Source organism: Podarcis melisellensis (genome assembly GCF_964234715.1).
Source record: "Podarcis melisellensis genome assembly, chromosome: 15".
Lineage (NCBI taxonomy): Eukaryota > Metazoa > Chordata > Lepidosauria > Squamata > Lacertidae > Podarcis > Podarcis melisellensis.
This window is the reverse complement of record NC_138532.1, coordinates 30,173,397-30,200,712: the sequence shown is the minus strand read 5'-3', so window position 1 is coordinate 30,200,712 and position 27,316 is coordinate 30,173,397. Positions and strand designations below refer to the sequence as shown.

At 46.9% G+C, this 27,316-nt stretch overlaps 1 protein-coding gene across 1 annotated transcript in view; it reads left to right on the top strand.

The window, feature by feature from the left end:
• The window catches only part of TSPOAP1 (TSPO associated protein 1), a gene marked incomplete at its 5' end in the record, with an annotated part of 50,527 nt that extends 31,009 nt beyond the window's left edge, over positions 1-19,518 (top strand). The window contains 13 exons of the mRNA XM_081889523.1: positions 623-919; positions 1,678-1,869; positions 4,159-5,247; positions 5,956-6,076; positions 6,581-6,732; positions 11,247-11,415; positions 11,767-11,838; positions 14,255-14,293; positions 14,600-14,706; positions 15,056-15,127; positions 16,890-16,988; positions 18,333-18,406; positions 18,947-19,518. Coding sequence (XP_081745649.1) covers positions 623-919; positions 1,678-1,869; positions 4,159-5,247; positions 5,956-6,076; positions 6,581-6,732; positions 11,247-11,415; positions 11,767-11,838; positions 14,255-14,293; positions 14,600-14,706; positions 15,056-15,127; positions 16,890-16,988; positions 18,333-18,359 — 2,436 coding nt within the window. The 3' untranslated portion in view covers positions 18,360-18,406; positions 18,947-19,518. The remainder of the gene's footprint in view (positions 1-622; positions 920-1,677; positions 1,870-4,158; positions 5,248-5,955; positions 6,077-6,580; positions 6,733-11,246; positions 11,416-11,766; positions 11,839-14,254; positions 14,294-14,599; positions 14,707-15,055; positions 15,128-16,889; positions 16,989-18,332; positions 18,407-18,946) is intronic.
• Positions 19,519-27,316: the final 7,798 nt, after the last annotated feature.

The window sequence follows — 27,316 nt, the reverse complement described above, 5'->3', positions numbered from 1 at the left end:
AATGGCTCTGCCCTGCCTCACAGGCAGAGGCAGCGATGCTTCTGAATAACAGTTGCTGGAAGCTCTTGTGCTCAGATGCTGCTTGCTGGCTTCCCACTGGACCATCTGGTTGGCCAATGGGAGAGTAGAATGCTGTTCCACCTGGGCCTGATCCAGTAGCTGCTTCTAATCTACTGTACTTCTATATTCCTGACTCTTTGTTTAAAAACGGCCCAGCCAAAATGCAGCACAAGCTCATTTTAATCCTGTTTTCGTAAGTTCAGCCATTTGCATCCGCCCATCGGACATGTTCCCTGGTGAAAATCCAAGGCATTTGGGGGTGAGGAGGAGGAGGAAGGAATGAACCAGCCTGGGATCTATTGGATCCGGAACCTTCCTGCTGCCATTGAGTGTCAGCCCCATTGCTGCACCGGCTTGAGGTAGATGCCTCAGTCTACCTGGCTGACCAGCTGACCTGCTGGCCCCTCTGTTAAGCCCTGCTGACAGCTGTTGGGTTTAGGATTAGGGCCCTGATTAGATCATAAGTGATAGCTATCCATGTCAAAGGAAAGCCAAGCCCACCATTGCGAATGTTGCTTTTCTTGGTGTCTGATCTTTCTTGCTGCAACCATTTTCTTCCCAGCAACCCCTGCTGGTGTCCAGAGCGCAGGAGGCAGTGAGCCAAGGGGAAGCCTGCTCTGCCAATCTGGGGGCGAAAGAGCCCCCACCTGAAAGGGGGGCAGAAAACGATCCAAGTTGCCTGGGAACGAAGCTGTTGCCACCCAGCAGGTCTTCCCTGCAAGGCGAGGACAGGTCCACCGACTCAGGGCAAAGCGAGAGGCGAGCCCCAGAATCTGTGGCTGGATCTTCCGGGAGGCTGAAGATGCTGAAGGAGATTCCCAGGGATGACTCCTTGCTGGTGCCCAGGGTCAGAAGAGAGGTCCGTCTCCTTTGTTCAAAGGGTTTTGATTGGATTTGGTTAACTCGAGGGCCAGTCAATTCCCACAAAGTGCTTTGGGACACAGTTGAGCTGAAATGAATCTGCGCTGTGAAAATCCGTCTTTTGGTTACAAAAGTTCATATGCAAAATGTTCAGGCGTGTGTGTTTTGATGTTATTATCAGGTGTCAAGATGCACACACAGATTTTATATATGAACTTTTGCCACCGAATGATAGATTTTCACAGTGCAAATACATGCCAATGTTTAATGAATAGCCTTTGATAATGGACATGCAATGGTAGACAGCATTTGACTATGCTTGATAGTTGACATTCAGTGGTAGCTCGCACTTGATTCTATCAGGTTGTTCACCTGCAATTGTATTAGTATTTCATTTCAGTTGGGAATTGGCATGCAATGCCAGTTTGCTTTTATGCCGGACAGCTGACATGCAACAGTGGTTACCTTTTGACAGATGACACACAAATGGTATTTAGAATGGGACAACTACCATTTTATGAGATTTCACAACTGTTGCTTGCTAAACTCAAGCCTAAAGCATCCCAGTTTGCAAGGTTAAGATCAATGTAGATTAGAACCTGAACATTCACATTCAAAACGTGAATGTAGATTTGGAAACTGGGCAAGCTTCAAGTGTTCCGATATTCAGTTTGGCTCCTGGATAAATTTTGTGGGGCTTAATTCTTCACTGACAGCAATATCTTTTTAAATTTCTAAATTTTCAAAATTTTGCAGGGAGAGAAAAGGTCTGATGCGGGAAATCGTCCGGTGACTCTTCTGACTGACCACAGCCGCGGGTCAGACCTGTCTGATATCATGGAGGAAGAGGAGGAGGAAGAAGAAGAGGAAGCAAGTCAGCAGTCTGGCAAGGCAGGAGAATCAAAATGGGCTCCAAGTGAATGCCCTGGCAGAGAAAATGGAGAGAAGGTAATCTGTTGGTTCCCTTAATCACATGAGTAGGGAACCTTTGACTCTTTGGGTGTTGCTGATCTATAACTCACATTAACCCCTAGCAATCTTGGCCAATAGCCGGGGATGATGGGATTTGTAGTCCAGCAACATCTGGTGCCCCACAGGTGCCCCACACCTGCTTGGAGAAGCTAGAGGTGTGGTCAGTCAGTTGGGCTCACCCAGAGGAGCATTTGTTAATAACCAAGTATATCATGATCTCCTTCTCCAAATAATGGGGTTCAAGGCAGCAACCTGTCCCCATCTAGATGCTAACCATGCCTAGATCTGATTAGCTTCAGCAGATTGGTTCACCCCAAAACAAGAATGAAATGGGGTGCATTGACCACTTGGTTCAGGAGGTTCCCCTTGTTTGGGAGAGTCCCTAGCCATGTCCCCCAAGAAGAGCCCCAAAATGGAAGCAGCTCTGTTGATCTGGGACCATGTTCATCCCACCACACAGCACATAGCAAAATATCAGTTTTATTAAGTACAGCATAATGACAGTCTTATGCCTAGTTTCTTCCTGGGAATATGCTCCACTGAACTCAGGGGCGTTCACTTCTGACCTCACAGGATCAACTTGTCAAATCCCTTTTCCCCAGAGATCTTCAGCCACCTGAAACACAACCTTTAGCTTTTCATTAGCTATGGCAAGCCATCTCATTAAGGAATGGTAAATGGGTGAGTTGGGGGAGAAGTTAGCATCCAGAAGCAGTTCTGTTTAGTTGATTGCAGCCTCTGGGAGCTGAAGAACAGGAGTTCATAACTAGGACTTGTAAACAGGAGCATTTGTGAGGGTGTTTTGAGTGCTGTCTCATGGTGTGTGCAGGACCAAGAGACATGGACAGTGAAGGAGATGCTGCAGTGACCTGCAATACCTGTGCCAAGTTTCTTTTCCTGTCTGAAAATGTACAGAGCTACACCTGTAGCAAGTGCAAATCGGTTGCCTTGCTGGAGAAGAAGGTACAGCAATTTGAGGCCTGCCTATCCATACTACTGAGCTACTAGGCAAGATCCAGAATTTCGTGATAGAGCAGAATGGACTGTGTTGGAACAGCAACACAGGTGGGATGCCCCTATGGAAGAGGAAGATTGCCCATTGCAGAAGACGAACCCCTGGAGGAAGATGACACACAGAAGCAGGACTGTCAGGAGCCACGCTGTGTCACTGGAGCTGCTTGTCTTTATGATACAATGGTTAATTCGAAGCAAGATTCTACAGCAAATTAATTCTAAGGAGGAAGTGCTTACAAATGTTGAGACATGGGAAACCATAGAAATGGATGGACAAATGGACAGACAGACAGATATGGATTACTAGAGGGTGCCATCCCTGCTCACATTGCACACAGCTTCCCCCCCTTCTTCCACCCTCTTGCTACAAATCCTCCAATAGGGTCTGTGTTCCAACTTCATGCAAATCCAGGATTGTCATGTGGCACTGCAAACCCTCCAACGTGATGACAGCCTTACATTTATATATATATAGGAAGATACCCCATTAAGAGTTGTTTGGAGGAAGACAAGTCTTGTGTTCCCCTAGATACCTGCAACGCTTATTCAGCCGGACTGCACAGATCATTGAGAGAGGGTAGATTAGGTAGACAGGCCTATGGAAGAAGACTTGAAGAGCCAAGCAGGAAAAAAGAAAAATCCTTTCTGACCTGCTAAGGTTGCAAGATGTTTACACAGGATGAAAAGGCTGGTGTTTGATCCATCGCTGAGCCAGTGTCCTGGACCCAGATCAGAGCTGGGATACTGGCCAATTCTTCCGCCTCGATGTTCACATACTTGCACCCCTCCATATCCCTAACTTCTTTCTATGCAGCTGGACTCCTCTGACTTCATAATGTTGGACTTCACAATGGATTTTGGCACAAGAAGAGCCCTGCAGCCACAGGATCAGACCAAAGGTTCATCTAGTTCAGCATTCCATTTGCTACAGTGGCCAATCAGATGCCTCTGGGGAGCCCATGGGCAAGGCAACAAAGGCAGCAACCCTATCCTGCTCTTCCTCAACCCTCCCCAGTAACTGGTGTTCTGAGGTAGATTGCCTCTGGCTGTGGAGGCTCCATTTAGCGACCACAGTTAATATAGCCACTGATAGATGTAGCCAGCCTCCTCCACGAACTTGCCTAGCCCTCTTTTATTGCCATCCGAAGGATTGATGGTAGGTAAGCGCTGTTCCCCCATCCCTTTTAACACCTATTTCCTCTTTCTCTCTCCTTCTCCCTTGCTGGCCTGTTCTCCGGGGCTGGAACACAGCTGGACCTTGGCGACACCGATAGCGACGAAGAGATCCTGGAACGGATCCTGGAGATGCCATTGCAAAAAAACTGCAGCAAAGCACTTTTCAGCATCCCAGAAGTAACGGAAGAAGAGGAGGAGGAAGAAGATTGGGACCGCGGCCTGAACAGACCAGTTTCACCCCCTCTGGCAAGGAAGTCTTCTGATGACTTCCTGGATAGGTCTCCCTACAAAAGAACAGAAGCTCCTCCTCTTCCTGTGGATGCTCCACCGAAGAGGAACCAGGTTCCGTCGGAGGAGGAAGTCTTGCTGGATGTCCCCGGGAAGTTCAGGAGAGAGGGTGTGAGTGAAATGCCAGCTTACCCTGGGAACTGGGAGTGGGATTGCCCTGAGATTGCTGTGGAGAGGAAGTCTTCCCAGTGGGGAAGGCCCAGCCGTTGCAGAGAGAAAGGACTCGCTCCATCCCAGGGAAACAGGAAGAGGAAGGTGGATATACAAGAACGGCCCGCCCGTTCCATGCTGAGCAATTCCCACCAAGGCGGAGGAGGCCTCTACAGGGCCCGGAGCCTGAAGGAAAACTTGGACGTGATCACCAGCCTCGGGGTGGACGACGAGTCGGATCTGTGTAGCTGGGCGAGGCAGAGACCCCGCCAAAGGAGGACGGTGCCCCTTGAGGCGGCAGGGGAGGAAGACGGCCCCGGAAGCCTCTCCCGCTGCCTCAGCCCGGAGAGCTTGGAGATCAACATTGAGTACGACTCCGACGAGGACATGACGATCACGTCCACCCCGGCCAGCCAGCTCAGTTTGGACGGGAGGGCCGACGGATCCCCCACGGACTGCGAAGAGGGGTGGAGCGACTCCTCCAGCCGCTCGGGGTCGGTCCAGTCCAGCGGGCCGAGGGAGCTGAAGAGGTGCAGCAGCTGGGAAGAGGAGAGTGGGGATTGGAGCATGTCCCCCAGCCGCTCACCCGGGAGGCTCTGCTGGAGGAGGAGGGCTTCCGCAGGCGCCTCCGAGGAGAGGAGCCGGAGTCTGGAGAGGAACCCCTCTCTCTGGAGAGGCGGGCTGGAGCGGCCTTGGAAGGATGTCCTTCCATCGTCACACCCACGGGTCTGTGAGCTGCCCCCTTCCCCTACCACCATTGCCGCAGCTTGCCGCAACCCTGACCGTGCTTTCTCTCCCCAGCTCCCCAGCTTGCTTGCTTTCTGATTCTTGTGCTGAGTGCTTTGCTGGAAACAGAGGTGCCTCCTATTGTCCTAACATCTGGAGCTTGTGGTGCATTTGTGATGCTCCTTCGTGTGGCTTTTCTTATGTTTCACTCCAAAATCAACTTGGCTGGCTGGAGGCTTCCCATGCAGTATTCCTCTTCCCAAAGCGAAACCCTGCTGAAGAATTAAATGTTTTCAAAATTCAAGGACACATTCCAGCCCTCTCAGCGAAGGGTCAAAGCTGGGTTGGTGAGGGGTGTGGCCTAAGGCGAGGGGTGTGGCTGAGGAAGGGGGTGTGGCTTGTGGAGAGCCCCCAGGCCATAGGCCTGGGGGGTGGGCCACATTTGGCCCACGGACCCGATCTTCCCTCCCACTGCATCTTGGGTTTGGGGACACGTCAGAGGTAACTTGTACCACAACGCCAAACACAATGGACTTTCCCAACATCTTCTTGGGTCCAGATTCCAGAAGTTTCCAGAAGAGGAATATTGCATCTTGTAGCTTTGCTTTTGCATATGTGCGTGTGTGTGTGTGATTCCGCCCTGGCCATAAATTTTCAGATCTCGTGAGGATGGATCAGGGACTAATTCTGCCAAGGGTTCTCTTCCAGGTGTCGGGCAATGGCAACCTTCAGCTGCTGAACTCAACCTCTTGGCAGGTCCCTACCAGGAGAGGCAGGCGTCCCAGAAGAAGGTGTCAAGATGTAGCAGAACCTCCCGACACAAATTCCGGTAAGCTGCTTAGAAATATAGAAATATAGAATTGTAGAGTTGGAAGGAACTCTGAGGATCATCAATGCAGGAATATGCAGCTGTCGCATACAGGCATAGATCCTGCAACCTTGGCATTATCAGCACCACTCTCTAACCAACTGAATTATCCTAGAAGGGTTTTTTTTTGTGAGTGAAGAAAGCTACAAGGAGGGATCCAGTACCAGTCTTAGGCATTCCTGGGGAGGAGGGAATAATCAGGGCTGGGGATCAATCCAGTGCTTTGCTGGGTCCAGGACCTGGCCCAAGTGCTCTGGGCTGGCAGACAGACTTAGAACTGGCCTTGGTTCTAATTAAGGGTTTCCCAAACTTGGGTCTTCAGCTGTTTTTGGACTACAACTCCCATCACCCCTGACGACTGGTCCTGCTAGCTAGGGATGATGGGTGTTGTAGTCCAAAAACAGCTGGAGACCCAAACTTGGGAGACCCATGTCTAATTGCACCCTTTTTGTGTGTCTCGGACAGACTCTTGGAGAAGCCCTTCCCCTGAACCAATGGACTCTGGGGGCTCAGCCCGACTCTTTGTGGCCCTCTTTGACTATGACCCTCCCTCGATGTCTCCGAACCCCGACGCAGCCGAGGAAGAGCTCCCCTTTCAGGAGGGACAGATCTTGAAGGTAAGAGAAGAGCTAAGGAGAAGGTGGACAGTTCCGTTTCCCCCCGGTTATTAATTTATGTGGGAATGTTCAGGAGGCAGGAGAGGATATATTGTTTAATGATATCCTTCCTAACTTGCACTAGCAAGTTCTATATCTTAGCAGAGTTTAAACATTCTCCTTTAAACACACAGTGGTTTGCTTGTTGCAGGCTCTTCTGAGCCTCTCTATATAAGATTCCTGGTAAGATCCTTTCTTGTCGCTCTTAAAAAGAATAGACACGACAATCTTATGAAAGTCAACATAAAAGTAATTTACTCACATTCATTCAGTTCACAGTTGGATCCCTGAAGGCAGACTTAGGTTACAAAAGTATATATACATGTGGAACTACCCCATAAGGGAGTTAGTCTCCCTTATGACTGCCAAGTAACTGCCAACAGAAAAACAAAATGGAGAAAAATAGAAAAAGAAGAACGTGTGCTCCCCTACGCAGGTTAGGCCACGCCCACATCTAGTCACATGCAGAGTAAGTTTGTCCCAGTTCAGGAGGAAACAGGAAGTTTTCTCCTGGCTGGTACAAAGCATCCCCTAGCATGTCCATTCTAGGAATGCTGTACTTGACTGCTATGTGTTTCACATCCCACAATTTAGATCTGCAGTCAGGAGCCCCCAGCCCTCGGGCCTATTCAGGCCTACCAGAACCCTCCCCATTTGGCCCATGAGGCCATTACACACAAGCCACACCCACCTGACGTCAGATGTGGGGCAGGTATAGGTAGAGAAGGGCTTGCCCACCTATCAAACTTGGTCAATGGGGTGCAGAATATCTGTCCCATGGATTTAGTTCCTGATTTGGATAGGGAATGCTTCTCCCAATCCTTTTACTTGTTATTTTTATTTTTTTAAATTAACCTTTTTTATTTTCTTAAGTTGCATAACAACCACGATGAATTAAAATCTTAGCAAAACAATATCGCAAAATCAAGATTGTAACCTATCAAACGAAAATCCCAAGAGCCTTCTTTGTGCAAACACTTGCAGAGAAATTTATAATAAATGTAGAGGTGCAGTATTTACAGTAATAAAGAAGAGAAACCAAACATTCAACAAACCCATATATATTGGAGCACATCCCTTTTGTTGTCTGAAATATTTGTACTAGTGATAAAGCTCCACTTCTCTTCTGTAAATGCATCACTTCCGTAAATGCATCTACTTCATCTAGATATTCTTAACTTACATGTTATGTTTCTCCACAAGGGCTATCTGCCAAATCTTTTTGTATCAGGCTGTTAAATTAGCTCCTTTAAGATCCTCCCCCAAAATGGCAACGGTCACACATGCAGTGGCCATTAAGTATCCTGTCAAGTCCATATTATCACCTGCAAATAAATTTAGAAGAGCTAAATCTGGAGTCTCCTAATGGAACAGTGCTTCTCAAAGTCGACAGTATCACACCCAGGTGGGGAGTGGGATTACCTAGGGGGTCACCAAGAAGCAAGGGAGCTACAAGGCAGCCTCTGGCTTGACCAGACTAAAGCCTAGAGGAAAACATATTTCTCACTTACTATTTAAAGTAAGTTACTATTTAATCTAATCACGCTCAATACTTATTTCCTGTGGCCACGGTTGTTTGTATTTATGATTCCGAGTTGTCACAAGCTAGCCAATTATTGGTAATAGCTGGTATTGATGAATCAAGTTCATCAATTTGATGATGAATTAAGTTCATCAATTTTGTTGAATTAAACAAAATAGTTTTAATTGAATTTTGAATAAACATGCAATTAATTGTTTTGAATTTTATGGTGTTACTATCTTTGTTGGTGGGTTGTGCAAACCACTCTTCTGAATGGTAGGGAGCACTGGGGATGAGTCAGTGGCCTGAAAACTGCTGTAATAGATGACAGAATCATTTTATCCACTGCACCGAAAACCTGATCCCAGAACAGCGATAGCTTGGTGCATGTCCACCACACATGCTTGTAGTTACCTTTCTCATTTCACCCCTGTTAAAAAGCTGCTGATGCATTCCTTTCTCCAAATTTCTTTTTGCCTCAATGAAGACTCAGGCTTTGTTTCATTTTGGCCATCATAAAAATATATGGCGCATCTGCCATATATTACAATGCTGTGTAGCGTTCTGGTCACCTCACCTCAAAATGGGTATGGTGGAGTTGGAAAAGGTTCAGAAAAGGGCAAGTCAAATGATCGAGGGGATGGAGCAAGTCCTCTTGGAAGGAAGGTTGCAGCATTTAGGACTTTTCAGTTCAGAGAAGAGGAGAGCAAGAGGCGACATGATAGAAGTTTTTAAAATTACCGTATTTTTTGCTCCATAAGACACACCTGGCCATAAGATGCACCTAGTTTTTAGAGGGGGGAAAGCAAGAAAAAAAATATTCTGCGCAGAGCATGTAAGCGGCTCTCGCTTTTCTTGCTTTAAAGCTTACACGGCTTCTGTCCCACTTTGTGCAGCTCTCACTTTGCTTACCCATCCCTCCTCCCGCCTCGCTGTATAGCACTGTGATGCCGAAGCAAGAAGAGGAGGAGGAGGAGACACTGGGACAGGTGCTTTGCTTGCTTTACAGCGAGGTGGGAGAAGGGATGGGCAAGCAAAATGAGAGCTGCACAAAGTGGGACAGAAGCCATGTAAGCGGCTCTTGCTTTGCTTGCTCCCATCCGTCCCTCCTTCCGCTTCGCTGCGAAGCCAGCAGAGCAAGAGCGATAGCTGTGCAGCGGCTCTTGCCCTGCTGGCTTCAGAGCGAAGCAGGAGAAGGGAGCCTTTACACGGAGCTCCTTCCATCCCTCCTCCAGCCTCGCTGTGAAGCCAGCAGAGCAAGAGCCTCTGACACGCTCTCTGCGGCTCTTGCTTTAAAGCAAGAAAAGCGAGAGCTGTGCAGAGCGTGTCAGCGGCTCTTGCTCTGCTGGCTTTACAGCGAGTGATGGACAGGAGCCATGGCTCCAGCTGCAGAGGCATCCCTCAGCTCGCCACTGCAGCAGTAGCCGAGGGATCCCTCTGCCGCTCAATGCATTCGCTCCATAAGACGCACACACATTCCCCCTTACTTTTTAGGAGGAAAAAAGTGTGTCTTATGGAGCGAAAAATACAGTATGTATGGCTTGGAGAGAGTGGGTAGAAAAATGTTTTCCCCTTCTCTCATGACGTGTGGGCATCTAATGACAGTCCTTTTTCACGCAGAGCCCTCCCACAGGAAGCAGTTATGCCCACCAATTTGGATGGCTTTAAAAGAGGATTGGACAAATTCACAGAGGAGGAGCGTTTTATTGATGACTATTAGCCAGGATGGCTCTGCTCTGCCTCCACAGTCAGAGGCAGCAATGCTGCTGAATAGCAGTTGCCGGAAACCACAGGAGGGATGCTCTTGTGTTCGAATCCTGCTTGCTGGTTTCCCATCTGGGCATCTGGTTGGCCCCATGAGAACAGGATGCTGGGCTAGATGGTCCCTATTTGGCTTGACCCAGCAGAACTCTTCTTCTGTTCTCACGTTTGTTTGCTGGTTTTATCACACTGATATCACACTTTTTATCTTCCCATCAGCTGAAGGTGCCATTCTGGTCAAAGGTCATCCAGAGAGCTTGAGTCATTTTGGTCACCTCGGGAGGAGCTTTTTCCACTCTCTCCCCCTTCCCTGCTGAGAAACTCTGCTTTGGTCGTGCTGATAACAAGAGGAAGTTCGATTCTGCAACGTTCCTAAATTAAGAAACAGTTTGGGGGCCCGTAGTGGTTTCTCTTCTGTATCAAGACTCCTTACGAAATTTTGACCACTTTGCTTTTCTAAATCTGCTTATGGGAAGAGACGAAATACTTGGCCACTTCCCAAGCCCTTGTCACCATCCTCCACTCTGAACCTTTTTCAGCACCTTTGTGCACAATTTTTAAGAGAGGGAGAGAGAACTGTTTGCTAGGTTTCCTCTTTTTTAAAAAATATATTTTTATTGATTTTTACATAAAATTTCCAAAAAGCATACAACAAATTTTCTTATATTATACAATGTTTTGGACTTCCATCAGCCACATCTGAAGATTTTTCAGTCTTTATCACTTAATCTGCATTTCATTAGTTTCACTGTTACTTTTAATAGTCCTTCACTAATAATTCTCTTCATACTTTTCTCTGCAATATTTCACATAGTCCTTCTTGCAGTCCTACTAGTGTAATCTGTTGATTACAATTGCTTTTCAAATAATTCACATATTTGCTCCAGTCCTCTGAGAATCTCTGATCCCGCAGGTTTCGAATCCTTCCTGTTATCTTATCTATTTCTGCATAGTCCATTAATTTCGTCTGCCATTCTTCTTTCGTCGGTAATAGATTTCCAGATACAAATATGCATTTCAACGGTGTGCTCCCTGGGAAATCTAAATACTTAAAATGCCTCTTTGCAAATATGGTTTGAAGATCCAGCAAGGCTCTTTTTACGTTCTTAATATCTCTCTGACTGCTCCCCCCAAAAAAACTCTCTTTCAAATTATTGTCCATCTTTCTCGTTGTTTCTTCCTCCTCCTCCAGGTTTTTGGCCACAAAGATGCTGATGGATTCTACAGAGGAAAATGCGGGGGGAGAACGGGCTATGTCCCCTGCAACATGGTCTCCGAGATCCAGGTGGACAGCGAGGCCACCAGGAAGCAGCTCCTAGAGGAAGGACGGATCCCTACGGACATGCTGGTGGAAAGTCTAGGTGCTCTACTCTGACCCGTGACCTCAGGGTGGGATGAGGAACCTCAGGTCCAGGCCCAGATGTGACCCACCAGAAAACACTGGTCCACAGCACTCTCCCCAGGCCATTCAATCCCCAGCTCACCCTCCCCTCAAATGCTTTTGCCTGCCTGGATGGGATCGTTGAATTGTGGTCATGCCCCTTGCAAGCCAGGATGCAGAGAGTTGCGTATCTCCAAATCCGGACTCTATACCACAGTGATTGAGCGCTGAATCCACCAACTGAAATTAACATTGCAAAAAGATTTCTTACATTTCATTATCTTGCAGATTGCTAATTTGCTTGGGTTTCGTTTTGGTTTTTTTGATGCAGATAACGGTGTGTTTTCCCCACCTCCTCGTCGCCTCACAGTTCGCCCACCAAAACCTCGGCGGTCCAAAAAAGGTCTGTATTGTGTTGATTGCCTCTTACAGCCCTTTCAAGTCCCATTTGAAGAGATTGTCACAAAGCTGAGAAACAAAAAAACACAGTCCATACACAAGATGTGGGGAAGGGCTTGGGGCACCTGTTTTGCCAGTGGAAGCTCCCATGTTTGAACCCCAGCATCTCCAGGGCATGGGAAAATATCTGAAATCTTGGAAAGCCACTGCCAATCAGTGAAAATGGTCCTCCTGAACTAGGCAATTCAAGAAAAGGAGCCTATGTTCCTACTTAAATCAGCCCCTTTATTCAGAACAATGAGGACTAGAATCTTGCTTGATTTTTAAAGGAAGAGCCACTGCTCAGTGGTTGGCCACATGCATTGCCTGCAAAAGGTCCCAGGTTCAGTGGGGGAAAACTTCTGCCAGCCAGTGTAGACCAGCAATGGGGAACCTCAATTCCAGGGTCCAAATCTAGGCCTCTAAGTTTCTCTATCTGGTCCTTGGGACTGTCTCTAGGAAACACACCCTTCTGGCAGTCAGACAGAGAGGCCTAGAGGGCTGGATTTGACCCCAGGGCCACACCCCTCACCAGCCTTGCTTTGCACCCTGATCAAGTAATTTTACCTGGTTAGGAGGTGCCCTTGAACTCTAAAAATGTTTCTTGCTTCTATAGATGGAGGATGATGCTTTTCCACAATGACTTTGTGTGTGCTGTGGGAATCTGGGTTTCTTAGAGCTGGCAAAGAAACACAGTCCATTCACAGGGTTGTAGCTCAGGGCCAGGACACCTGCTTGTCAGGTAGAAGGTCCCAGGTTCATTTCTAGCTGAGGAACAGAAAAGATCCGAAACTGTGGAGGATGCCCACAGGCTAAAAGGCGTTCCTCACCCCTGGTGTATGGACCATCTTGAACTAGGTGGGCCAAGGATCTAACTTTGTAAGAGACAGCTTCCTGTGTCTTGTGGGCTGGCCAGGGTGATGCATATGGAGGCACTTCTTGATAAGGCATATAGTTAAACTATGGAACTCCCTCCCACAGGAGGCAGTGATGGCCACCAACCTAGGTGGCTTTAAATGAGGATTAGATGAATTCATGGAGGAAGAGGAGGCTAAAGGTAAAGGTAAAGGGAACCCTGACCATTAGGTCCAGTTGTGACCGACTCTGGGGTTGCGCGCTCATCTCGCTCTATAGGCCGAGGGAGCCGGCGTTTGTCCGCAGACAGCTTCCGGGTCATGTGGCCAGCATGACTGAGCTGCTTCTGGCGAACCAGAGCAGCACATGGAAATGCCGTTTACCTTCCCACCGGAGCGGTCCCTATTTATCTACTTGCACATGACATGCTTTTGAACTGCTAGGTTGGCAGGAGCAGGGACCGAGCAACAGGAGCTCACCCCGTCACGGGGATTCGAACTGCCGACCTTCTGATTGGCAAGTCCTAGGCTCTGTGGTTTAACCCACAGCACCACCCGCGTTACAAAGAGGAGGCTACTAGCCCCCAGTGGCTCAGCTCGGCCTCCACAGTCAGGGGCAGCAATGCTTGTGAATACCAGTTGCTGGAAACCACAGGAGAGGAGAGGACTCTTGTGCTCAAATCCTGCTTGTGGGTTTCTCACGGGCATCTGCTTGGCCACTGTGTGAAGAGGATGCTAGACAAGATGGGCCACTGGCCTGATCCTGCAGGCACTTATGTTCTTATGAGGATGGCTGAGGACTCTACAACATTGTTTTTGTGGTGAGGTAACCAACAGAGTGTTCCACCTACTAAGCACAGCAAGATATCGCAGGAACACATGCAACCTTTAGACCAGGGGTAGGCAAACTAAGGCCCGGGGGCCAGATCCGGCCCAATCGCCTTCTAAATCTGGCCCGTGGATGGTCTGGGAATCAGTGTGTTTTTATATGAGTAGAATGTGTCCTTATTTAAAACGCATCTCTGGGTTATTTGTGGGGCGTAGGAATTCATTCATATATTTTTTCTAAAATATAATCCGGCCCCCCACAAGCGGACCAGCCCCCTGCTGAAAAAGCTTGCTGACCCCTGCTTTAGATGATCCTGCCCCATTCCTCCATGTAGGGTAGCAAAGGGGTGTGACAGCATCAGCAGGGGTGGCCTGTGGTAATACGGTGTCCTGAACAAGGACAAAACCTGACATCCCCTACCTCCCAAATATTTATTATTTTCACAGTAATTCCTTTTTTATTTCTTATTGTTTTGAACTGCCCTCAGCTCGGCAACAGATCAACACCCAAAGCTCTGCCAATTAGAGCACCTGCTTTTGTTATAGCGGCATTTAAGGTTAACCATTTGCTCTGCCTGTTGGGCCTCAAACCAGCAATTTGGAAATATCTCTTGGCCAAGTCTTTGTTCTTCAGTAATGGGACGGACGGACACACTGTGTTTCTATTTAAATTGGCTCTTCTGTTTTTCGTTCCCACAGTGGAACAGGAGAAGCAAGAAGAGAAGAATCCTTGCTTTGGTGAGCATTTCTTCGTCTTCAATGAGTTCAGTGATTCCCAAACTATGTGTGGCACATAGTTAAAACTACGGGACTCCCTCCCACAGGAGACAGTGATGGCCACCAACCTAGATGGCTTTAAAAGACAATTAGGCTTTAAAATCCTGCTTGCGGGTTTCCCACAAGCATCTGGGTGGCCACCATGAGAAAAAAATGTTGGACTAGATGGGCCACTGGCCTGATCCTACAGGCTTTCTTATGTTCTTCTGCTCTGGGCGACAGGCTGAAATAAGGAGCTGTGACCGCATACTTCCTTTTCTCTGCTAGATGCACACGAAGGTCAGGATCTGAGCTCTGAGGATGATGCCCCAAGGACTATGGTGGCCATCTTTGACTACAACCCCAAAGAGAATTCTCCCAACCTGGATACGGAGGTGAGCAAAAGTGGCTGGTCACCCAGTATTTCCTGTGCTAGCAAAGCACTCGAAGGTTCTTTGGTGATGATAAGCAAAGGCTAGTCAGTTTTAATAGCATTTGGGGCAATTCTGTCTCACCCTGGTAAGCCTCTGAGCCTCCCCACTCACTCTGCCTACAGTCATGAGGTGGCAAGAGGGCTTCTCTTAACATCGTGTTTTCCCTGATACTATTTTCACCCTTCAAAGTAGGTGAGGCCAGCCTTCCTCAGATACTTCTGCAGATCAGCCCTGTCTTCACACACATTTCCAAGGTCACTCTCCCACCCAGCCCCCAACTTTCTCATTGTCTTCGCTGTTTTCCTTCTAGGCAGAGCTGAGGTTTTGCGCTGGGGATATTGTCACTGTGCTCAGTTCCATGGACGACGATGGGTTCTATTACGTAAGTACAGGATCCTTCCTTTTTATCCAAACTGTTCAGGCACTAAATGATGTATCTGAATAAAATCAGAGGGGCTGCTGCATCGTTATGGGGTTTTGCCAACTCTTCCGCCTAGTCTTGGTCACCCTGAACCACTTTGAAAGCTCTGCCATCGTTGACCTTTGCCGGGTTTCCTTATAAAGAGTTGTTGGCAATTAAGAGCTGCGGAGCCGTCATTGTTTTCAAGGCAGCTGAGCTGGTCCACCACTTAATTAAAATAAGCTTTGGGGAACCTGATTGGTTACACACTGCCACAAAGGAGGACAGCGGTCACCAGTTTGGGTGGTTTACGAAGGATGTGATGCGGTCAGAGAGGACTGACTTAGCAAGGCCTATCAATGATGACAGCTATATGACAGAAACTCCATGTACAGGGGCAATCTATCTCCAGCATCTGGTACTCTGAGGTTTAGGTAAAGGTAAAGGTAAAGGTACCCCTGCCCGTACGGGCCAGTCTTGCCAGACTCTGGGGTTGTGCGCCCATCTCACTTAAGAGGCCAGGGGCCAGCGCTGTCCGGAGACACTTCCGGGTCACGTGGCCAGTGTGACATTGCTGCTCTGGCGAGCCAGAGCCGCACACGGAAACGCCGTTTACCTTCCCGCTGGTAAGCGGTCCCTATTTATCTACTTGCACCCGGAGGTGCTTTCGAACTGCTAGGTTGGCAGGCGCTGGGACCGAGCAGCGGGAGCGCACTCCGCCGCAGGGATTCGAACCGCCTACCTTTCGATCGGCAAGTCCTAGGCGCTGAGGCTTTAACCCACAGCGCCACCTGCGTCCCACGCTGAGGTTTAGTGAACACTAAACAAAAGAGGATGCTAGGCTAGACAGGCCCCTTTTGCCTGATCCGTAGAATCTTAGAATTGTAGAGTTGAAAGGGTCATAAAGGGTAATCTAGTCCAACCCCCTGTAATGCAAGATTCACAGCTGGGTTCAGGAGGGTTCTCTTTTGCGTACACAAAACCTCCTATGCCAATCTGATTTGCCAGTCCCAGACTTGTATATAGAGCAGAGCAGAGCTATCCATCAGATTATGCACAGTTCCAGATTATCTTGCCATGCACTCTTGGTTCAAACCCGTGCATGCAAAATGTGTGTTTTGTAGATAAAATGTGCACAAAATGTATACAGTTCAAATACACACATTTTTCTTACACTTTTTTAAATCTGGGCGTCCCCAGTTCCTCTTTGACAGCGGGAGTGGCAGCGGATGCCTCACAGAGTCAGCCTGGTAGGGCAGTTGGCTCTGGCTGTCTTCAGGAGCTGCTCGCTGCCGTGGCGCCTGCCATTTTGCCTCGCCGGAAGTCCCCATATGATGTGTCTTGTGCCGTTGAACCAATCACGCAACATTCATTCCCGACTAATAAATCTACAACACTTAAAATATAAATCCGGGGACATTAAATGAAATCCGGGGACGGATTTTGTCCAGGGACAAATTTGTAAATCCGGGGACTGTCCCCTGGAAATGGGGACGTCTGGTAACCATATTATAAAGCTCCTGTACTTCAAACAAGTGTGTGACCACAGAAATTCAACAGGGAGTATTTTTGTCATGGCTACATCTCCTTGTCGGGGAACAACTGCCACTGAAGTTGTGGCATCGAGCACAGCAGCCTCTCACTTTGTGCCCCTAACTCTGAATGACTTTTAGGTGTCCACCATTTTAGGTGTCCACTCGTTTACCTTGTGGGCTATAGAGGCATTTCTCTTCTTTCTCTGCAGGGGGAGGTGAATGGGCAGAAGGGCCTTGCACCATCTAACTTCCTGGAAGCAATGTCCTTGGATGGAGAGCTACCTGGGGAGCCCAGCCTTGGAAGGCAGGTAAGGGGGGTGCCTTGCTGGATCGGGGCCCAGATGCAAATGAAGGCTTTGATCAAGGCTTAAGAATAGTGGTTCCCAAGCATTTGGGGGCCACCACCACCTTAGATTCATAAATTCATCCCCACTGCCCCCTACCCTAAAAGCATTATTCAGAATTGCAGTTTGCACAACCCACTAAGTAAGAGAATAACACAGCAACATTCGAAAGAGCAACAATTAATTTTGCATTTGTTCAAAATCCAATTAAAACTCTTCAATGGATGAACTTGGCCCAGTGATACCAGCTTTTCAAAGCTGCTTGATGGTCGCTGACACCCCCGGCGCCCCCCTGCTGCCCCCCATGGCTCTTAGCGTCCCTAGGTAATCCTGCCGGTACCACCCACTGCTCTAGTCTAGAACATCAGGAAATGGGCATGCGGCTTCCTACCCAAGCACCCCACAACCTGGATTTCAGCAGGCAATTTGTGGCATGCTCCCAACTGCCCCAGTTTAACCAGAAACAGTCCGAAATGATCTCGGTCCCTATTTGGGGCATTTGGGGAGTTCAGAGTTTGGCCCCATGGGGGTTGTAAGTCTCTGCTACCTACTGACTCAACCTCCTTCCCTAGAGACTGCCTAGAGCAGAGCTTTCCAAACTTTTCATGTTGGTGACAACAATTTGTAGACATGCATCATTTCATGACACAGTAATTCAGTTTTACTAGGGTTGCCTTGTTTCCAAAAGTAAAAACCAGGACACCAGCTGACCCACTAGGATCAGCTGCCTGTGGGAGTTCCCAATGGGAATTTTGCCTGGCTTTGAATATTCCCGATGGGGAACTCCCAAGGGCAGCCGACATGGCTCAGTCCAAGCGTCGATCAGCTGATTGGTGCTGGGAGAAAGTCCCTTTGAAGCTGTCATGATGTCAAAAGACTGGCAGATGGCCAACCCTGCCCACTTACCACACTTGATACAAATGCACACCCATATAGCTGTTAAGACAGCATTGCAGTTCACACCCTGAACCACTGGCAACCAACTATAGGACAATTATATTTTTCTAGTGAATCTGTAGCGAAATGAACTGCTTTTTCAATCAGTGGAAAACGGGCAGTGAGCAGGTCTTTATTTTTCTATAATGTTGGACAGCATATTGTCACCATCACAAAATCATAGAATCACAGAATTATAGAATTGAAGGGACGCCTCCCCCCAGAGTCATCTAGTCCAACCCCCGGCAATGCCTGAGTCACAGCTAAAGAATCCCTGACATTGTTTTATTTTGACCCCACTTTCCCATTTGTTGTAAACTAATTCTTTATTTGCCTGGCTTTGCACATCCAACGGTTGGTTGCGTCCCTCAGAGAATGAGAAAGCGGAGAGTCCAGTGACACACACCAGGCAGGCAGAGGGAGACAGAACGACGGAGAGAAACCATGTAAGCAGCCTTTTCAGAAAATTCACAAGAGCAGCATTTCGGCTTAGGTGTCGCAGCAGCAGCTGGCAGCCACCAGCCATCATGGGCCATTCAACAAATATCTCCAGCTAGCGAAACCGAAAGTCAAAATCACTTCCTCTTAATGCCAAACTTGGGCAGTGGGTGCAGACAGAAATAGAGGGGAAATGGGTCTATTGGGAAAGAAGAGGGCAGGAATCAACATGCTCTTGAGGGAATTCCAAGGTTTACAGAAGTACATGTGTGTTGGTGGAAGCGAAACATAAGAACTGCCAGGCAGCTGAATCCCAGTGAGGACTGAGCATGCTCAGTAAGCATGGAATGTTGAGTGTCAGTTGGAAAACAAGAAAACTGGGAGAAGGGATGGAATAGGGAGAAGGGATGGAATAAATCAAAGGGGGGCAGCTGTCTGGAACCCTGAAAAAGGACCAAAGCAGTGAGGGCATACTTGTGTATCCCTACAGATAACATCATCTGCCTTTTCTTTTTCTTTGCTGCCATCTTCCCTTCCCTTTCCTTCAGCAGTGGCATTCACCAGATTATGAGGCACAGCCTTCTGTCTTGGAGTAGCAGCTAGATAGCCCCACTGCATCACACCATCTCAGTCAGATGAGAGCCTTTGACCCACAGGCCTCTCGTGCTTCGGACGTATCAGCTTGGAAGAAGGAGAAGAGTGAGTCTGAGCGAGGCTGGCGATGATGCAGAGCTGAGACGCTGCAGTACAAGATGAATTCTGCTTACCAGGAACTTAAGCCTTGCTGGCATTTTACTTCCAGGAACTGAGGATGTGCTGGTCGCTCTGTGAACCACTCTAGAAAGGGACTCCAACAGGAACATTTGCCATTTTAGTTTACCTTTTCTCCAGTGTGTGGTTTTGGCCGTGATGTTGTCCAATGGATGTTTCCCATCTCCATTATCTGATAAAACGTTCCCCTTGCTTAGGAACCGAAGCTCCTTTCCCTAGGCCTGCATGGGGTGGGGTGGGGACTCTCCTCCATTCCACCAGGATTTTCCTTGAGGCCTCCCACTGGTCTGTTGGGGATAGATTTTTACAGCAGGGGTATCTGAGAAAAAGACGGACGGTGATCCCACCAGGGTGCAGGGTGTATGTGTGTCACGTTTTCTGAAAGCTGGAATAGATTTTACTTGGGATTCCCACCCACTGGCTATTCATGCAGATTCACACTACAGGCCTCGTGCAATTTATAATCCAGATCATGGAAGATTCTAAATTGCTAGCGATTGTGGCAGAGTTTGCCCTCTCACACTAGGATCACCATTTGAGGATTTAATGCCCAGATAGGCCTAAGCAGATGGGAGACACTTATGGTCATCCAGATGTGGTCTCCCAGCAGCCACCATGGCCAATGATCTGGGGTGATGGAGGAGACGGTGACTTGCCATGCCGGTTGTTCTCTGCCTCCTTGGTCAGAGGCAGTAATGCTTCTGAAAACCAGTTTCCTGGAAATTGCAGAAAGGGAGGATGCTCAGGTCCTGCTTGTGGTCTTCCCAGAAGAAGCATCTTGCTGGCCACTGGGAGAACACGATGCTGGAGTAGATGCCTTCAGGGCACTTCTGAACTCCCTCTGAATGAGGCAGCAACGGCTACCAACACTTGCTGGAAACTACAGGAGGAAAGAGTTGCTCTTGCGCTTGGGTTCTGCTTGCAGGTTTCCCATCCCACAGGCACCTCGTTGACCACCGGACTAGACGGGCCTTTGGTTTCATCCATCAGGCTCACCATATGTTCTTATGACTCCACCAACATTTGAACAACCCAGAGCCTCTGGGTAATTTTGGTCACAGGGACTTAGCAGTCTGGGAGCCCTCGTCTCCTCAGAGTCTTTTCATATTCTTGCGCTGGATCAGATCCTGAGGACCATTATAGTTCTCTTTGCCACTGGGCAGGATGTTTTAAGACAGTCAGCTGAATAAGGTCCTCCCCTCTACTCTTGAGGATTCTCACTTCATATCTTTTTACAGTCCTTGAAACTCCTCAGGCGCTTCCATCAATTCAACACCCCAAATCTCAGAATTTTACATTCTGTAAAATTCAGCAACAACTTCACAGCACTCTTTTCTTAATAGCTTCGTTTCCTACCTCACCAAACCTACCAGAACATGCAGGTGACATTTGGCAGGACCCATTCCATAGATTTCTGGCTGCGTGATAAGGACAGCCTTGCCGGGTGAGACCAAAGGCCTGCCTCCATGGGCTCTATCCTGTTTCCCATATGCTTCCAGGAAGCTCACAAGCAGAGCAGGGGAAAAACCTCTAAAGTATTTTCAGAACCAAGTGTTTTGATAAAATCCAGCGCCTTTCACACATTCCCACATATCCGGGGTGAAGATATCCCCCAAGCGGGTTGGTCGAGCGTGGGACTATAAAATAGGCCCAAAATTTCTCCTTAGGTGAAATTTCTTGTTCTGTAGAAACTCTGGAGTAATTTCTTTTAAAAAAAAGAAAGAAGGAAGCAAGAAAGAGCTTTGATAAAGACACAGACGTGTGAGTTCTTGTGGTGGAGGAGAGAGGCAGTTTGGCCCTCATCCCTACATCCCACTGTGCCAAACAAATATGGCAGCCCCAAAGGGTCATGTGACCCTCTCCTCAGGTCTGCCTTATGTGAGCTGTCAAGCACTTCTGGCTGGGGAGGGGCCACAGTGCCAGCAGGTACACCCAGCCTGAGGAGTGTCTCTCTTGTGTTGAGGAGAAGCCTGTATTCCAGGCCAAGGGGTGTTTCAAAACTATAGACTAATGGTGTGACTCTCATTCTTGCAACTGATGTTCCTCTGCATGTTTTTTGGGAGGGGAAAATCATGCTCATCCTGTTCACTCCGGGCCATTGAGTGGAGGGTGTCGGGGTTTGGATAAACTATGTTTTTATTTAAAAGAAAACTAATTTATTACATTAAAGTCTATTTTCACAAAAAAAGGAGACTGTTGCCATTAGACGTTTACTTCTTTCTATGGAGGGGTTTGCGGTGACCTAGTGTGAAGCCGTGGAAAAGGCAAATTCCATGCTAGGGATCATTAGGAAAGGAATTGAAGGGGAAACTGCTAATGTCATTATGTCATTATGGTGATACCTCACTTGGAATACTGTGTACAGTTCTGTCGCCTCACCTCCAAAAGGATATTGCAGAGTTGGAAAAGGCTCAGAAAGGAGCAACCAAAATGATCAAAGCAATAGAACAACTCCCCTATGAGGAATGGTTGCAGCGTCTGGGACTTTTAGAGTGTCTGGGGCATTTAGAGAAAAGGCAAGAAGAAGAAGAGAAGAAGAGTTTGGATTTGATATCCCGCTTTATCACTATCCGAAGGAGTCTCAAAGCGGCTAACAATCTCCTTTCCCTTCCTCCCCCACAACAAACACTCTGTGAGGTGAGTGGGGCTGAGAGACTTCAGAGAAGTGTGACTGGCCCAAGGTCACCCAGCAGCTGCATGTGGAGGAGCGGAGACGCGAACCCGGTTCACCAGATTACGAGTCCACTGCTCTTAACCACTACACCACACTACACTACAAGAGATAGGTGACACGATAGAAGCTTATAAAATGATGCCTGGCATGGAGAAAGTGGGTAAAGAAAAGTTTTCCTTCCTTTTCACCAGAACTGATAAACATCCAATGAAGTTGAATGTTGGAAGATTCAGGACAGATAACAGGAAGGACTTTTTCATGCAGCGTAAACTGTGGAACTCCCTCCCACAGGAAGCAATGATGGCCTCCCACTTGGATGGCTTTCAGAAAGGATTCGACAAATTCATGGAGGAGAGGGCTATCCTTGGCTACTAGCCATGATGGCTCTGCTCTGCCTTCACAGCTGGAGGCAGCAATGCTTCTGAATACCAGTTGCTGGAAACCACAGGAGCTTAGAGGGTCCTTGTGCTCGAATTCTCTTTGCAGGTTCCCCACAAGCATCTGGTTGGCCACTGTGGGTTCCAGATGCTGGACTAGACGGACCCTTGGTCTGATTGAGCAGGCTGTTCTCATGAAATGTTTTTGCGGATCACTTCCCTCTCCACACCTTTTCCTTCCAGAACATCTGCCCGCTCCCAGCTCACTTCCTACTCATTTGCAAGACTGGACTGTGGAGTCTGGTGGGGAAGGCTGTGTCAAGAGAGAGGAGGCCCACAACACAATCTGTGAGTTGGCAACAGAAAAGCTTGAAATTCTTTATTGTCATTGCCCCCTCTCAGGGACAACGAAATTACTTGGCTGCTCCATCCACCCAGATAGGGCACTCCACTCAAAATCAGAACAACTATAAAAACACTAATTAAAACAATATAATATAATACAGCAAGGAAGGTTAGATGACTTTCAAAGTCCAGGTTTCCCATTCAGGGCCGAGATCGCTCTGGATGCTGATTCCACCCACCCAGGCAGAAATTCAGCGAGTTCAGAAAAGCCAGTCAATGATTTAAAAATAATTTATTGCTGTTTGAAACACTTCCCCATTCATTAGGCTGATGGCACTCTTAATATGGCTAGGGTGTGTGCGGAAGCAAAGCTGATCAACATCACTGCGAGGTCAGACACATTTATCATGGTTCGAACTCCGGAGATGGAGACTGAGGGGAAGTTGCCTTGCATAACTTCTAACTGTAGCTGAAATTTCTCATGTGGCCCAATCAACCGTTGCTTTGCAGGGAACTGAAAATTAAATGTTGCAATTGCTATGAATCAAGTGCATTTGCTCTGTCAGGCTCATGATCCAACGGGACTGTTATGGTCTTCTCTGAACACCACCAACATCTCCCGAGGGTTTCGGGAAGAGATCACTTCCAGCTTTGCAGCATGGGCTGGACCAGGGGCTTCCCACCTACAAAGGAAATGCCCTTGGAATGGGATGTCCTTGCATTTAAAAGTCAACACTCCATCTCTGAAACTGCTCTGTGTTCAGATCAGCAGCGGCGAACCCCCCACTCACCTGACTGTTTTGGTCAAGCCATGCGAATATGATGTCAGGTGTGGAACGCGTGAAGCTTTGGCTAGGCCCCAAGGAGGTAGGGTGGCAATCCCCAAAAATCATCTGATTGGTGGGGTTGGCAAAGCACAGTCCCTTTGCCCACATGGTTTCACTGATTGATTGATTGATTGATTGATTAGATCTATATTGCACCATCTTCTCCAACAAGTTCAAAGTGGCGTGCATGTTTCTCACCTCTCCTCATTTAATCCCCACAACAACCCTGTGAGGTAGGCCAGGCTGAGACACAGTGGCTTGTCCAAGGGTAACGCAGTGAGCTTCATAGCTGAGTGGGGACTTGAACCCTGGTCTCCCAGGTCCTAATGCAACACTTCAACCACTGTGCCACACTGGCTATCCAAACTGTGTGGGCCACCTGACATCATTGTGATGCCTGGTGATTGGCTGCTTGGCCTCATCCACCTGACCCACTTGGCCAGCAACTGATCCAGGTATCCACTCCAATATTAGACTCTTAGGTTAGTGTCATTGCCGCCAGCACCAGTAGACAAGGGGGCTGACAGGTAAAAGGGTGCCATGATTTGGAAGAGCAAAGAATGTGTTCCATTGGTGCGCAATGGAAACAAAGATGTTGAGGCTGAAGATCTGTGCTGTGAACGTATAGCAATAGCTGAAAGACTTCTAAAGACCATGCCACTACAAGGAGCACTTCATATTACTTCTTCTTCTTCTTCTTCTTCTTCTTCTTCTTCTTCTTCTTCTTCTTCTTCTTCTTCTTCTTCTTCTTCTTCTTCTTCTTCTTTACATATCTTCATATTACAGCAAGAACTCCTGGATAATCCGCCTAATGTTTCTATTGCTCTAAGGATCCTTCTCACACTTACAGTGCCAGTGGCAAGTGGTGAAAGCCATTTCTCAGAGCACAAACGTGTAAAACCTTACATACGCTCAGCAATGTTGCTAAAGAGACTAGTTGGCTTGGCAACTATATCCACGGAACATGTCCAAACATCAGCACCTGACCTGAAGGAATTGGTGACGAAATTTGCAAAGGAATGGGCACACAAAATGAAACCGAATCTTTTAAGGGACTTAAATTATTTACATCACAATTCACAAGTTATTCAACACGGTTTATGTGCTGAAACATTTTCTTTTGTATTTGAGAAAGATAATCAAAGATTGTTGCATTACTTATTCTTGCAATTTAAAATAAATTCAGCATCTTCGACTTGAATGCTTTTTCAATTTTTCTACAATACATTTGTTTTAGAAAATTGAAGTCACCAGTTATTTTGGAGGAGCGCGAGTCTTGCCCTGGATGCCTGGTACTGGCACTGCATGTACAGCCATACGAAGTAAGAATGCATTATCTAGTTCAGTCAGTCAGTCAGTTTTATTGCACATAGCCAAAGGCTGCCGCAATGTACACAGAATCATTCAACAATTAAAAGAAAATATGCTGGATTAATACAAAAGACATTACCTACTCTAAACAAAGCTATAAAAGTACCTTAATATACAGGTTAAGACATTAAACAATTAAATTTGTAGGCTAAAATCGTCACATGGCCACTAATATATTAAAAATAATGTTAATTAATACAATGTGCAATTATATTCAGAGTTTGTTGATAAAGATAGAATATAGCTTGATGTAGATAGGGTCAAAATAAATTCATCTCCTTTACAGTTGGCAGCTATCTTGGCTATATAATTTGCTCCAATTTTCCTAGCGGCAGTTGCAAAGAGTGCTACACGCCAGGACACATACTTATCTGTGTCTGCAAGGAGATATAAAATCATGTCAGAGGGGTTCTGGCCAGGGGATCATGTCATTATCTAGTTATAAATCTCAGTACATGATAATGTATTGTGTTGTTTTGCTTGCCTTTTTAAAAGAAAGAACTCAAACTGATGATGGAATGAGAAGGAGAAGCAGCTAAAAGACAGTGTTGCCATCTGAATAGAAAACACAACTTAGCCTGCTCTTGTGCTTTCAATGTGTAACATAAACAAAACCCCTGTGTTGCAATACAGAATAATCTGCTCAAATACAGCTGCAACATGTGGCTAATAAGTACGGTAAATGTATTATTATTAGTAGTTAGAATATAATCCAAAATTTAACAATCATAAACTTCATTATGCTGGGAGTGTGCTCTGGTGACTAACCAGAACTGCATGTGCTATAAGTGGATCCAGCCCAAATGACTTGATTATTGCAATTAATTAAATAAATTTTAATTTTAATTAATTAAAGCAATATGTCAATTGCTTTAAATTAATTAAAGCAATACATTGTTTTGGACGTAATCTTGCAGCAGAAATTCATGTGGCAACTCTAGCGCTCTGAAATAGCAATGGAAAGGTGCCAATTGAGGCTGTACTCAACGAACATCCGTGCAACAGAATATGCTGCAAAGATGGGGATATGGCCTGGGGGAAATGGCTGCTTAGATTCCTAGCTCCATTCCTGGATAGAGCTTTAATCCTCCCAAAATGTATTACTACAGTCATACTTTGGGTTGAAGTAGCTTCAGGTTTATTTTTTTCGGGTTGCACTCGGCGGCGACCCAGACGTAACGGAACGTGTTACTTCCAGATTTCGCCGTTCTCGCATGCGCAGATGCTCAAAATGAGGTTATGCGCATGCACGTAAACGGCGAATCGCCAGGATAACCCTTTGTATAACCCTATGAAGGCCATTTTCAGGAGAGTTTGTATTAAAGTAAAAATATTGTAAAATAGTCATAACTAATATCAGCCACAGGTACTCAAATAGACAATTTTTGATCTTACAGAAATGTACAAGGTTACTTACGGGCTCTCAACAATCTACGTATAAGGAACTAGAATGTAAGAGGAGGGAATTAAAAGGCCTGGAGGTGAATTCATAGAATTATAGACTTGGAAGGGACCATGAGGGTCATCTAGTCCAACCCCCTGCAATCCAGGAATCTTTAGCCCAATGTGGGGCTCAAACCCACAACCCTGAGATTGAGATTCTCATGCTCTACCGACTGAGCTTTCCTGTTGGTTTCAACTGTGGTTAATTTATTGCATATAAAATAGTGTTTCGGATTTGGTGGGAAAGCTTCTTAGTTGATGGCTAACAGAATATGTAAACAGGAAAATACATCTAGAACAGCGGTTCCCAAATGTTTTCAAGCCACCACCCCTTGGTTTCTTAAATTTATCCCCCGTGCCTTCTACCCTTGCCAACAAAAAGCATTGTTCAGAAGAGCACTTTGCACGACCCTCTAAGGAAGATAATAACACAATTATAATTCCTTAAACTTTGACTTCAGCTCAATGTCATTTTGTAACTCAATCAGTTCTTCCTTCACCACCTCCACTTCCTCAGTATCTGAGAATTGAATTATTTCATTTCATGATGGTGAATTTTCACAAATCCGAAGCAATGTTTTTTAACGTACCCCTGAAGGTTCAAAATGATTTTCTTGGATTTCTCCTAGCTAGAAAGAGTTTTCGTTACCTGGGATCTCTGCTATTATTTTAAATCGACATGGGTTGCATAAGGTAGGGGCACATGCAGGTGTACGAAACATTTCTCTTCATTTTGATGCGTGACACATTATTATGATTATTGACAATTACCCCACCCCACAAACGCTAAGGGCAGGTTACAACAATTAAAACACAATTATTAAAAACAGTTCAAAGCAATTTACAATCGCAAAAACAAGGTGGGCTCTAAAAAGATGAACCTCAGATGTCAAAAGTCAGAGTGAAGAGGCATGTATTCAGCTTCTGTAATGAAAACGCCACACACCTCTGTGGGAAGGGTATTCTACAACTTAGGGGCTGCAGCAGGGAATGCCATCACCAGAAAATATCTCCACCCTTAAAGAAAAAGTAGGATATATTGCCTTGATTCCTGGAAATGATGCAATTTGTTTAGACTGTTTGACGTCTATGAAGATGCCATTCCATTTA